At 41.0% G+C, this 13,569-nt stretch overlaps 1 protein-coding gene across 3 annotated transcripts; it reads left to right on the forward strand.

Moving 5' to 3' along the window:
* Window positions 1-1,607: 1,607 nt before the first annotated feature.
* MTERF2 (mitochondrial transcription termination factor 2) lies at window positions 1,608-12,533 on the forward strand. 3 transcript variants are annotated; one of them, XM_044227565.1, is made up of 3 exons: window positions 1,608-1,814; window positions 3,411-3,533; window positions 11,101-12,533. In XM_044227565.1, exon 3 carries the CDS (start codon window positions 11,159-11,161, stop codon window positions 12,314-12,316), a length of 1,158 nt encoding a protein of 385 aa, XP_044083500.1. In that variant the 5' UTR covers window positions 1,608-1,814; window positions 3,411-3,533; window positions 11,101-11,158; the 3' UTR covers window positions 12,317-12,533. The 3 variants fall into 3 exon arrangements, with proteins under 3 accessions (XP_044083500.1, XP_044083502.1, XP_044083501.1); XM_044227567.1 differs by having other exon boundaries at window positions 3,424-3,533; XM_044227566.1 differs by having other exon boundaries at window positions 3,434-3,533.
* Window positions 12,534-13,569: the final 1,036 nt, after the last annotated feature.

The raw sequence follows: 13,569 nt of genomic DNA on the forward strand, positions 1-13,569 counted from the left end.
ACAGTTGGCATAGCTGAATCGGTCAGTTCCAAGTTTTGATTACAATGTACAGGATCATATATTTTACTGTTTCTTACACAATTATGTGGAGCCCAGGTTCAAGCTAAGCTGCCAGCACCCTAGTGTACATGTCTGCTCCCTTCCTCCTAACCACAGCATGCAGTTCTAAAGTGCTTGAGTTTACATTCCTCAACTGCCTTCTCTTCTCATATCCTACTCTAATTCCTTTTTCCTAAATGCAGTGAAACATTTTGGTTAATCCAGGCCCCAGATCCTTGTATTGTAGGAAAAAGTGTTCAATAAGGCCATGAATAATAGGATTTTTATACAAAGATAACTCAGGAGAAGGGTTATTGACTAGCATCCCAGACCTCATATACATTAGCTACTCATTTAATTCTAGAATGTCCTGGAGATCAAAGTTGATCTTGCAATAAAGAGTTAGGATTCTTGCTGCTACTTCATGTAATTAAAATGCAAATGTCAGGCCATCTCAAAAAGCCTGTTGAGCACAGACTGACTATTAAGGGTAGACCCCAATTAACATTTCCTGGGTTCCTATAATGTGCCAAATATTGTTCAGAGGGGAAAAAAATCTATAAATTTCCACAAGGGGTTCACAAAGAGGGGGCATTCTGGAAGAATTACAGTGGTGTGTGTTCAAGCCGTGTTAGAACAGTGCACAGTGTATGCTATGAAACATATGAAGGGAGAGATCTCCAGCCTGGGAAAATCCTAGCTTTCCCGACTCCCAGCTCTACCCAGGAATTTAGGACAACTAGGCAGGGTGGGGGCACCTATCTTTGGAAACATTTAACTCTGGTTGGAATTAATCATGTTATCCGTTGTTAATGTCTTTGTCCTTCACTGTCCTACATGTAAACTCCCAGGGAGACAGGGAATGTACTTTATTCCCCCCTTGTCTTGTCCACCGCTGTCTTCTCATTGCTGTTTCACATGCTTGGAACTTAATAGGCATACCATCAATATTTGTTGATTGATAGAAAAATGTAAGAATAAATGGGATAGACATTGAGACTGGCTTTAAGGAGAAAGCAGTGTATGAGGTTGGCATCAGAGATACTTAGAATGTAAACCACTGGGCAATTTATCAGAAAAGGCAAGTATTTAGACGGAAGTGAGGGGTGGTTTAAAGACATAACACAGTTGCTGACTACTGGGGGCGGGTGGAAAGGGCAGCAAGAAGGCTAGATATGTTCCCAAAGGTTTATTGTTTTGGAACTACATTTTTTTCTTTTGTAAATTAGTTCTTTACCCATCGAATTATTTGGGGAGCTCTGAATGGCTATAGCTTAAAGATACAGCGGCTTCTGAGTTACTTTTACATTTTTTTCTTATGAGCTAGTGACGTTCCCCAAGGGACAAAAGGACCGGAACTCCCAAGTTTTCTAAATGCTGGTAAGGAAAGGGTGTGGAAATGCCAGGCGCGTAATTGCGGCACCTGGCTCGGTTGCCAGGCAAGCTGATTCCCACGCTGGCCGGCCTCCGTCGCGCAGCCCCGCCTAACGTGAGGGTCGCGCAGCCTGCGTCCCGCACCTTGATTGGCTGCGTTGGGGCTGCGTATGCGGGTTCACGGGTCTCCTGTGCCCTGATTGGCTGCGGGTAGAAAGGCTGGGGGCTGGGACCACACTGCCGAGGGGACTTCGCGGCCCTGTTGGGACACTGGTCTCGGGACCCTGACCCCTATTCCCAGGCCAAGGGAAGACGGCTGGCCACGGGAAACCTCGGCGGGGGGAGGGAGGAAGGACGGAACCAGGGACCCGGGACTCACTGCGTCTTGCACAGGTGGACAGGTGAGTCGCACCCCTTTCTCCGCTCCCCCGGGGTGGGCCTCACCAGCAACACGGCGGCCGACCGGCAGGGGTTGGGGGCCGCGCACCGAGAAACGGGACTCCCCGCCAGTTCTCTCAGCATGCCCGGCTTGGGCGGATGCCCAGGCGTCGTAGGTCAGAGGTTCTGGAAAAGCGCAGGCGCCACAGGATGGATATGTGGTTTTCGATCATTCCCCGAGATTTTCTTCATTTCGGTCCTCATTTTTACTTGTTTATACACATTGCGGCTAATTTGAAACTGTCAGCAGATCGTGCATGTTATAAAGTAGAGCTTAATTGAATTGTTACCGATGTTGTAGAGCGTAGGGTGTAAAGTATGAATATTGCGCATATTCTTGAAGTGAACTTAACACTTCAAGAATGCTTAAGAAACAGGAGTTTCTTGTGTTGTTGTATTTAACAAACATTTGCCAAGTGTATTGCTGTGTAGGGCAAAGGGTAAGCGCTGTACTCTGAAGCCAAGTTGTTGGGTTTGAATCCAAGGTCTGCTGCCCCTTGTTAGCTGAGCAGACCTTGGGGAGGGTACTTTACCTGCATCTGTGTCTTCAACTTTAAAGTGGGTCATTGTGGTGACTTTTCTGAGTACTCTATAAGTGGTTTATGTTATTAACTCAGTTTAGTCTGAACAGGTACCCAGGATGTAGTGTCCCCATTTTCCTGACACTCCAGCTGAGGCACGGAGAAGCGATGTGACTTTCCCAAGCCCCAACATAACCAGTGACCAGGAATTAAGACCATGCAGACCACAGTTTTACACCTACCTTAGGTTGCCTCATGAACTGGATTTGTTCATTCAGTTTCAGTTGACAAATACTGATTTTGTTCCTCTGTGGACCAAGTTCTTTGCTGGGTACAGGGGACAGAGAAGAACAGGACTCAGACTCTGCCCTCCCAGCGCTTGCAATCTAGTACAGGTTGTTTATAGCTGGACTGCAGGGTGCCCGTGAATCCCAGTAAAATCTTTTCCAAAACATTGTGAGTAGGGGTCTTTTCTTTTTTGTTCCTTTTGGAAAGAGAGTCTGGGGCTCTCACCAGGTCCTCTAGTGGGTCTGAGACTGAAAGTTATGAAGAAACATTTTAGCAGAAGAGCTGGAATCTGACGTAATGCCTGACAACACAGCATGACCTTTAAAAAAAGAAAAAGAAAAACCATTGGTTGAATGGATGAAGAACTTTACAGGAGTTTAAGTGCTACAGTAGGGTTAAGAGGAAGGTGCTGTGGAAGAACACACGCAAAGGTCCTCCTTGTCCAGCAGTGCCTCCTAGAGTCAGCAGTGCCCCTGAAGTGAATAGTAGGGAAGCAATTCATTGGAACATAGTGGTGACAAATCTCTGCCCTCTTGGAGGGTGAGACAGAAACAACACGTGAATAGATGCAGCTATGACAGGTGGCAAAGAGAAGCAGTCCATGGTGCCATGAGAGCCTGTAATGGGGACAAGTGGCTTCATCTATTCAAGACAGTCAGGCAAGTTTCCCAGAGAGAGCGGCACTCAGTCCTAGGAGTTAGACAGGGGCACTCTGGGCATGGGGAACTGCTTTATGTCTTTGTCCTAAAGTGCCATTGAAAAGTTTATTGCAGGGAGGTGACAAGATGACATTTTGAGAAGAAGTTGGAAAGAAGCCCAAGTGATTAACTGAAGCCCTGGATAAGGACAGGATCCCTGAGGAGAAACTGTAAGGTAAGAGGAAGGGAGGGGTCTAGAATCAAGCCTTGAAGATGAGCCTGCAAAGACAGATGAAAGGAAGTGAGAGTGTAGCAAGGTGGGGAGGGGAAGAGAACTGAGAGTGGGAAGTCTTGGGAATCCAGAGAGAGAGTATTTCCTGGAGAAAGTGGTCAACTATGCCGAAAGCTTACAGAGGCCAAAAGAGGAAGGAACAGAGCCCATTGGCTTTAATCACATGGAAATTGTCTTTATTGGGATCTATATAAGTAGGAGGAGAGGAACTGGAGAGAAGCATCTGCAAGAATTAACTGAGGATGGGGCACCTGGGTGGCTCAGTCGGTTGAGTGTCTGCCTTTGGCTCGGGTCATGGTTTCGGGGTCCTGCAATCAGGCCCCTCATCAGTTCCCTGCCCAGCGGGGAGCCTGCTTCCCCCTCTCCCTCTGCCTGTTGCTCTTCCTACTTGTACTCTCGCTGTTGAATAAATAAAATCTTTAAAAAAAAAAAATTCACTGAAGGTAAGAGAAAATAGGGTTTTAGCTAGGGTGGCAGTGAGAAGAGCCATTGAGCTGAAGGATGGGAGCCCCAGAGAGGAGGATACAGCTGAAGGAGTGAGTATGTGAGAAAGAGGGGCTCTGGAGGTTTTCAGGCCAGAGAGGTAGGAATCAGTACAGAAGCAGAGATTACCCTGGATGCTGAAGGATGTAACTGTAGGAAAGGGGAGACAGCAGAAGGTTCACGTTTGGTGTGATGAGTTGCTCTCCTTTCTTTGTACAGAGTAGAGGCAGGAGCATGGAATGAGAGTGGAGTAGGGGTCAGGGGAAGCTGGAGGTCCAAGCTGAGGAGCTTTGACATCATTGTGTGGAGGTATGCAAGAGTACACTGACCCAGAGATTTTTTTAGAATGGTCTGGCAGAGGGAGCCAAGTTTGCAGCAAAGAAATTAGCCTCCTTGGTCATTCAGGGAATTGCAAAATATTGGGAGAGTGAGGATAGAGGCTGGATAGAATCAAAAGCTACATTTAATGTAGAGTAAAGGAGGCCTCACAGATCATGGGGAAGGAAAGGATTGTTCAAAGACAGTGCTTGGAGATAGCTAAATTATTGATCATGTGTAGACTTTCAGCTCACAGTAGAAATTTCAAGTGAATTAAAGGAGCTAACTTTTTAAAATAAAAAATATAAAAGGATATATGGATGAATTTTTATCTGATCATGTAGTGCATAAAAGCAGTAAGAATCAAGAAAAGGGAAACTCCTATGACCCTTGACCACTTAAAATTAACCACTTTGTTCTGATACATGCTATACTGTGTAATAACCTTGAAGACATTATGCCAAGTGAAAAAAAACAAACGCAACAGGACAAATACTGTATGACCACTTACATGAAGTACCAAGAACAGGCAGATTCCTAGAGACAGAAAGTAGAAGTTACCAACGGCTGAGAGGAGGAAGGAATGGGGAATTATTGTTTAAGGGGAACAGAATTTCTGTTTGGGGCGATGAAAAATTTGTGGAAATAGTAGTAGAGGTTGTACGACATTGTGAATATAGTTAATAACACTGAATTGTATACTTAAAATGGTTAAAATGGTAAAAATGTATATCTTATCACAGTAAAAAATGTAACCACTTTGGTAATGCTGGAATTTTTATACCATCAACAACTGAAAGCGAATTAGAGAAAAACCAAAAACATATTTTTTTTAATATATGAAGAGTTTATGTAAGTCCGTTCTTAAAAAACAGAAAATTGCAGTTTAAAAAGGCAGGAGTAGTTAATACACAAAAGAAAATAAAGATGGCCAAAATAAGTCATTAAGCTCAGCCTCATTAGTAGAAGAAAGTGAATTTAATATTGTTTTCATTTTTCACATATAAAAATTCAAACTGACGATGGGGCGCCTGGGTGGCTCAGTTGGTTAAGCGGCTGCCTTCAGCTCAGGTCATGATCCCAGGGTCCTGGGATTGAGTTCTGCATCGGGCTTCCTGCTCAGCAGAGAGCCTGCTTTTCTCTCTCCCTCTGCCTACTTGTGCTTTCTCTCTGTCTCTCTGTCAAATAAATAAATAAAGTCCTTAAAAAAAATTAAAACTGATGAATCGGTCGTAGTGCCTGTGACAAGATTAACAGATATTTTTTCTGGAACAGTAAATTAACAACCTAGCTTTTCAAATGTTCCCTTATCTTCTTTTCAGTAATTCTCCTAGCGATTCACGAATGAATGAAATGTAGACAGATAGGCAGCAGATAACTAGTATTACAAACAGCCCAAATACTCCATGCTAGGGAAGAAATTACAGAATTATGGTGTATCAGTCCCCACTATCATGTACTCATTTTAAATGTTTATAGAGTGTTTTTGATACTAAGTTTAGATACTTACAGTGCATATAATAAATTAATTGTATATATAATTTGTGTTGTTTGTAGAAGAGTCACAACATTAGTGCTCTTCACTTTCACGGTTAACTGTGTTTGCTCATCAGAGACTAAAAAAGAGCAAGACAGCTTTAATTGTGAGGCAACTCCCTGAGCACATAATATTTCACCCTGGTGTGAGCAGGAAATGTGAGACGGGCTGCTTTACCCAATCTGTCATTTTGTATAGCGTAACCCACACTAGGCCACATAACTTTATCTGGTGCTTAACCAAACACCAGGATTTGTTCCAGTGCTGAGGAGTCCCTTGCTGTGCTGGCCTCACTGGAAGACATCATGTCAATCTTTAGTGTGGTACCTGCTGAAGACATTTTCAAGAAAAATTCTGAGTCATTACCATTTCAAATTGTAGGCTGAGCTTAGATCTAGTTCTCATATACAAGGTAGCCTTGCTTTATGTATTTAAAAATGGTAACAAAAGGGACAAGAATCAGAAAAAAACAGACATGTATGTCAGATATGAACAGTTGTGAAGGACTTTTCCACTTCCCTATTCTTTTTCTTTTTCCACTCCAGTAATATTTTTTTAATTAATTTTTAAAAATGAACATATAATGTATTATAAGCCCCAGGGGTATAGGTCTGTGAATCATCCCAGGCTTACACACTCACCATAGCACATACCCTCCCCAATGTCCATAACCCCACCACCCAACCCCCCTCGCCCCTGCAACCCTCAGTTTGTGAGACTGAGAGTCTCTTACGGTTTGTCTCCCTCCCTGTCCCATCTTGTTTCATTTTTTCCTTTCTTACTCCCCAAACCCCCCCACATTGCCTCTCAGCTTCCTCATATCAGGGAGATCATACGATAATTGTCTTTCTCCGATTGACTTATTTCACTCAGCATAATACTTTCTAGTTCCATCCACGTCATTGCAAATAGCAAGATATCATTTCTTTTTTTTTTTCCTTCCAATTTATTTATTTTCAGAAAAACAGTATTCATTTTTTCACCACACCCAGTGCTCCATGCAAGCTGTGCCCTCTATAATACCCACCACCTGGAAGATTTCATTTCTTTGATGGTTGCATAATATTCCATTGTAGATATATACCACATCTTCTTTATCCATTCATCTGTTGATGGACATATAGGTTCTTTCCATAGTTTGGCTATTGTGGACATTGCTGCTATAAACATTTGGGTGCGTGTGTCCCTTCAGATCACTTTTGTATATTTGGGTTAAATACCCAGTAGTGTGATTGCTGGGTCATAGGGTAGCTCTATTTTCAACTTTTTGAGGAACCTCCATGCTGTTTTCCAGAGTGGCCACACCAGTTTGCATTCCCACCAAGAATGTAGGAGGTTTCCCCTTTCTCCGCTTTCGCCAGCATCTGTCATTTCCTGACGTGTTAATTTTAGTCATTCTGACTGGTGTGAGCTGGTATCTCATGGTTTTGATTTGTATTTCCCTGATGCTGAGTGATGTTGAACACTTTTTCATGTGTCTGTTGGCCATCTGGATGTCTTCTTTGCAGAAATGTCTGTTCATGTCTTCTGCCCATTCCTTGATTGGATTATTTATTCTTTGGGTGTTGAGTTTGATAAGTTCTTTATAGATTTTGGATACTAGCCCTTTATCTGTTACATCGTTTGCAATTGTCTTCTCCCATTCTGTCAGCTGTCTTTTGGTTTCATGGACCATTTCCTTTGCTGTGCAAAAGCTTTTGATCTTGATGAAGTCCCAATAGTTCATTTTTGCCCTTGCTTCCCTTGCCTTTGGCAATGTTCCTAGGAAGAAGTTGCTGCAACTGAGGTCGAAAGGTTGCTTCTTGTGCTCTCCTTAAGGATTTTGATGGATTCCTCTTTCACATTGAGGTCTTTCCCATTTTGAGTCTATTTTTGTATGGGATATAAGGAACTGGTCCAGTTTCATTTTTCTGCGTATGGCTGTCTAATTTTCCCAACACCATCTGTTGAAGAGACTCTTTTTTTCCCATTGGACATTTCTTTCCTGCTTTGTCAAAGATTAGTTGACCATAGAGTTGAGGGTCTATTTCTGGGCTCTCTATTCTGTTCCATTGATCTGTGTGTCTGTTTGTGCCAGTACCATACTGTCTTGATGATGACAGCTTTGTAATAGAGCTTGGAGTCTGGAATCGTGATGCCACCAACTCTGGCTTGTTTTTTCAACATTCCTCTGGCTATTCAGGGTTTTTTCTGCTTCCATATAAATTTTAGGATTATTTGTTCCATTTCTTTGAAAAAAAAAATGGATGGGATTTTGATAGGGATTGCATTAAACATGTAGATTGCTTTAGCATAGATATTTTCACAATACTTTCCATGAGCATGGAACATTTTTCCATTTCTTTGTGTCTTCCTCAGTTTCTTTCTTGAGTACTTTATAGTTTTCTGAGTACGGATTCTTTGTCTCTTTGTTTAGGTTTATTCCTAGGTATCTTATGGTTTGGGGTGCAATTGTAAATGGGATTGACTCCTTAATTTCTCTTTCTTCTGTCTTGCTATTGGTGCACAGAAATGCAACTGATTTCTGTGCATTGATTTTATATCCTGACACTTTACTGAATTCCTTTACAAGTTCTAGCAGATTTGGAGTGGAGTCTTCTGGGTTTTCCACATAAAGTATCTTATCATCTGCAGAGAGTGAGAGTTTGACTCCACTCCCTTATTCTTTTCCGAATTTGGCAAATTTGCTTTAGTGAAAATGTATTGCTTTTATAAACAGTTATTTGGGACAACCAAAGCATTTAAAATAGTTTTCACAATTTTTACATACTCTTTATAAATAATGTACTTCTGTCTAAAATATAATTTTAGTCATATTAATCATATTAGTACAAGAATTTTAGCCCCAGGTGTTTCCTAGTAATGGCAACTGTTTATTGAGTGCTATTATGTACCAGGCTTATGCAAAGTATTGGACTCAAAGTATCCCTGTAAAATTTATGCATTTTCTTTTCCTTTTAAGGATGGTACTGTTAGTAGTCATCCTTATTGAACATTTACTGTGGTGCTCTTCTGATCACTACTTGTTCACTTAATTAATCTGAGGCTAGGGGTGCCTGGGTGGCTCAGTGGGTTAAAGCCTCTGCCTTTGGCTCAGGTCATGATCCCAGGGTCCTGGGATCGAGCCCTGCATCGGGCTCTCTGCTCAGCAGGAAGCCTGCTTCCCTTCCTCTCTCTCTGCCTGCTTCTCTGCCTACTTGTGATCTCTGTCAAATAAATAAATAAAATCTTAAGGAAAAAAAATTAATCTGAGGCTAAGAAACTTTCCCACGATAACCCCATAAATTAGAACCAGGACTGAGCATGGACATTTTGGCCACAGAGCCCACAGTTCTTCTAGCATGTGGTACAGTTGTGAGGCCCAAGATTATGAGGCTCCAGATTAGATCTGTATGTATCCAATTCATTATGTAGTATCTCCTGCTTCCAGTTAAAATCCATGGTCCTCTTAGAAATTTTAAAATAGCTTAATATTTATATCTTGGCTATCAGGAATCATCAAAAGGAAAGTGGTATTAGGAATTATATGAAAAATACTCTCGTTGAACCACCAGAAGTAAAATAGAAACTATGCCTACAATTATTTGGGACACCATGGAGACTAACAATGAGCTATTATTACAAATGGTAAAACAAACTGAGAACATTGTTACTTGTTACTTTTCCTTTGAGAATAGTGATTTATTTGCATTAGTTAGAACAGGCTTGGAAGTGAAAAGTCCTTGGTATATGATATATATATATATATATATATGGCAATGGCATTATTAAGTGCAGAGATTGGATTATGGCTTTTTTCCAACTTTCCTTCAAACCTTCAAATAATAAGGGAATGCTGTTGACTAGCTAAACTGTTCATGCTTTTGTGGCAGGGATGCAACACATAACACTCTCAGCAACTATAAGTTAGAACAGGGCACCTGGGTGGCTCAGTTGTTAAGTGGTGGCCTTTGGCTCAGGTCATGATCTCAGGGTCCTGGGATTGCCTCTCTCATCTGGCTCCCTGCTCTCCCTCTCCCTCTGTCCCTTCCCCCCCACTTTGTGTGCGCTCTCTCTCAAATAAATAAATATGACCTTTAAAAGTTAAAAGAACAAAGTAGGCATGTTTACATTACCAGAGATAACAGAAAAATAGTGCCAGAGTCCATAAGGCATCACCCACAGTATAGCCATCCCTGGGGACCTAAAGCTGTCACGTGGGGACAGCTGGTTAGACTGTTGTAAAAGTACGGTCCCCGTTCCACTTAATTTGATTGCCCCTTGCTCTACTGGGCCAGTCAAACAGCATTCCTTGCTTTGTCCGGCTAAGACTTGGTTTAATTTTGGATTCATAAAAAGGATTTTTACATAATTCTCTTAAAACAAGTTTATACTTATTAACTCCTTTTAAATAAAACAGATTGACTTTGGATAATAATTACTCAGCAGAAATATTTACTCTAAAATATAATATTAGAGATGACTCCCCTCCCCAATAAGTATTTGCTTCAGCTAAACCTAAACTTGAAAATTTAAAATGTTAAAAAAAAAAAAAAAAGGAAGGAAAACCTTGCGTGTGTGTGTTTGTAGAAGTAAAACATTTCTGGGGCACCTGGGTGGCTCAGTGGGTTAAGCCACTGCCTTCGGCTCAGGTCACGATCTCAGAGCCCTGGGATCGAGCCCCGCATTGGGCTCTCTGCTCAGCAGAGAGCCTGCTTCCTCCTCTCTCTCTGCCTGCCTCTCTGCCTGCTTGTGATCTCCCTCTGTCAAATAAATAAAGAAAATCTTTAAAAAAAAAAAAAAAAAGTAACACATTTCTCTCAAAGAAAAACATAACAGTTGTAGGAAAGGAAATTGGTGTCAGAATAACATTTGAGGTCTTTGAATCTTTGAACTCTTAAAATGTAAAGTGGAAATTACTTCACAAGGTTGTGGCAAAGCTCACATAGACAGTGTGTTTATAATGTATAAGACGTCTAAGTTGTGAAGAGGTATATTAGTTACTTTATAAATTATTTAAGAGGAATATTTAATATTCCACAAAAAGTCTGAGACTAACTTTGGCAAAATTCAGTTTTCCTGTCTAATTTAAATCCACATAGTTTCTGTGCCTACTGCTTAGAACCCACATTTGTGTTTGCATTTTTAAAGTCAACACCCCTTATGTTAAAACCTATGTTTTCATGGTTTCAGGTACAATGAGTACATTCTGAGTCCCAGGACGGTGGGAATTAGCCAACGGACTGCAGACATGCTGTGGAAGCTGCTGCTAAGATCCCAGCCCTGCAGGCTGTGTTCATTCAGAAAGATGCCATTGGCTTCAAAATCCAGACCCCCTTTAGCATGCTTCGTCTATACAACTGATCATCACTCAAACCAAGAAAATAAAAGAACAGTGGAAAAGCTCTACAAATTTTCAGTGGACGTCAGGAAAATCCGCAGATTAAAAGGATGGGTACTTTTTGAGAAGGAAACCTATGTTGAAGAAATTGCAGGCGTTTTACAACAACTAGGTGCCGATGAAGCTGCTATAGCCAGCATTTTGGAACGCTGCCCAGAAGCAATTGTCTGCAGTCCAGCCACTTTGAACACCCAGAGAGAACTCTGGCAGTTGGTTTGCAAAAACGAGCAAGAGTTAGTCAAGTTAATAGAACAGTTTCCAGAATCTTTCTTTACTGTTAAAGACCAGGAGACCCAGAGGCTGAACATTCAGTTCTTTCAAGAGTTGGGACTCAAAAATGTGGTCATTAGCAGATTTTTGACAACTGCATCTAATGTTTTTCACAATCCTATTGAGAAAAATAAGCAAATGATAAGTATTCTCCAGGAGAGTTATCTAAATTTAGGTGGCTCTGAGGCCAACATGAAAGTTTGGTTACTCAAATTGTTAAGCCAGAATCCATTTATTTTGCTAAATTCTTCTGCAGCTATCAAGGAAACATTAGAATTTCTCCAGGAGCAAGGTTTTGCAAACTCTGAAATTCTCCAGCTTCTATCCAAACTCAAAGGATTTCTTTTTCAACTTTGCCCAGGAAGTATACAGAACAGCATGTCCTTCTCTAAAAATACTTTTAAATGCACAGATCATGACCTGAAGCAATTAGTTTTGAAATGTCCTGCCATTTTATATTATTCCGTTCCGGTTTTGGAAGAGAGAATTCAGGGATTACTAGAAGAAGGCATTTCCATAGCTCAGATAAAAGAGACACCAATGGTACTTGAATTAACTCCACAGATAGTACAGTACAGGATAAGGAAACTGAATTCTCTAGGCTATAGGATAAATGATGGACATCTAGGTAATTTAAATGGAACCAAAAAAGAGTTTGAGGCTAACTTTGGCAAAATTCAGGCCAAGAAAGGAAGGCCATTATTTAACCCTGTGGCACCATTAAATGTTGAAGAGTAACTTGCCAACTGCTATTGCTTTCCAGCATTGCAGAGTGAAGCTAAGTAGCGAAGACTTAAGTGATTCAGGCAGTTTATAGGCACTAGTAATTTGAAGCAACTATTCAGCTTGAGTTGAGTCTAAGTTACCTTTAAGTATATAATCTCTGACGTATTTTCTATATTTTAAACTATAAGCTGCATTTATTTTAAATAAAGTTGGTAATTTTTACCTTGAACTATTTCGGAAAACTACTGTACTAGTAAACGGCCCATCAGAGTGATAACTTTATAAGTGAATCATTTCTAAGAAATTGCCAAGTATACTCCCTTCATTCAAGTATGGGTATGTTTTTATTTATACAGCACATTTCATCTGGGACACAGACCCAGTGTTCTTCCTCTCCACCAGCTCTGAAACATCATTCTACTGTGGTCTGAAACCTGTAGCTTCGAATTAGGTGAAATTAGCAAACTTCTAGTATTTTTTTTTTAGATAAAGCTGATTTCATCTCTTGGTTGGGATAAATGCGTGTCTTTGAGAATGAAGTATTTCTCATTCGAAAAGAATATAGAGCTTACTTGTGTGTTTAGTTTAAAATTGACCATCTCCTCTCAGAGAACTTTTATTTGCATCATTACTTTCCCCATTTTATAGATGAGGAAACAAGCTTAGAGAGGCCTGCCAAGTGATAGAGTCCAGATTTACTGTGATCTGACTTCTGTTCAAACCTGTGACTAGAAAGAGGATTGCTTAGGAGTTGGCATTACGAAAAGCCATACGCACAGTAGGTTGGGTGTCAACTCGGATTCAGTTCAGGTCCTGATCTCATGGCTCCAGGCTCCGCAGGAAGTCTGCTTGGATATATTCTCCTTCTGCCCTGTTCCCACCTTGTGCTCTCTTTCTCAAATGTCTTTTTAAAAGAAAAGAAAAACCATACCCTTACCTGACATGACAAAGGAGTACCAACAACAAACTTACGAATTTTTGTAAAATTCCTTAAATATGAAGTGATCTAATTTATATACATTTGAATTAAGCAGCTTTTTTAGAAAACGGAAAATCCAGGTCTGGCTCTGAAAGGGAAAATGTGTGATGGTTGGTACCGGTTTTAATAGCATTCCAAATTTCTGTTTCTAAGTCTTGTTCCAAGATAAACATTATCCAGATAAAGACTGGCTCACCTCCAGCTGCGGATTTTGAATTTTGTAACAAATAACACCACCAAACAGTTGACTCTTAACACTCCCACCATCTGTGTCCTGTGTGTGCAT

This window comes from Neovison vison, chromosome 12, assembly GCF_020171115.1.
Source record: "Neovison vison isolate M4711 chromosome 12, ASM_NN_V1, whole genome shotgun sequence".
Classification (NCBI taxonomy): Eukaryota; Metazoa; Chordata; class Mammalia; order Carnivora; family Mustelidae; genus Neogale; species Neogale vison.

Bases quoted from the DNA above. Each gene is read 5' to 3' on its own strand.
- MTERF2 (XM_044227565.1), top strand. From the start codon at position 11,159: ATGCTGTGGAAGCTGCTGCTAAGATCCCAGCCCTGCAGGCTGTGTTCA.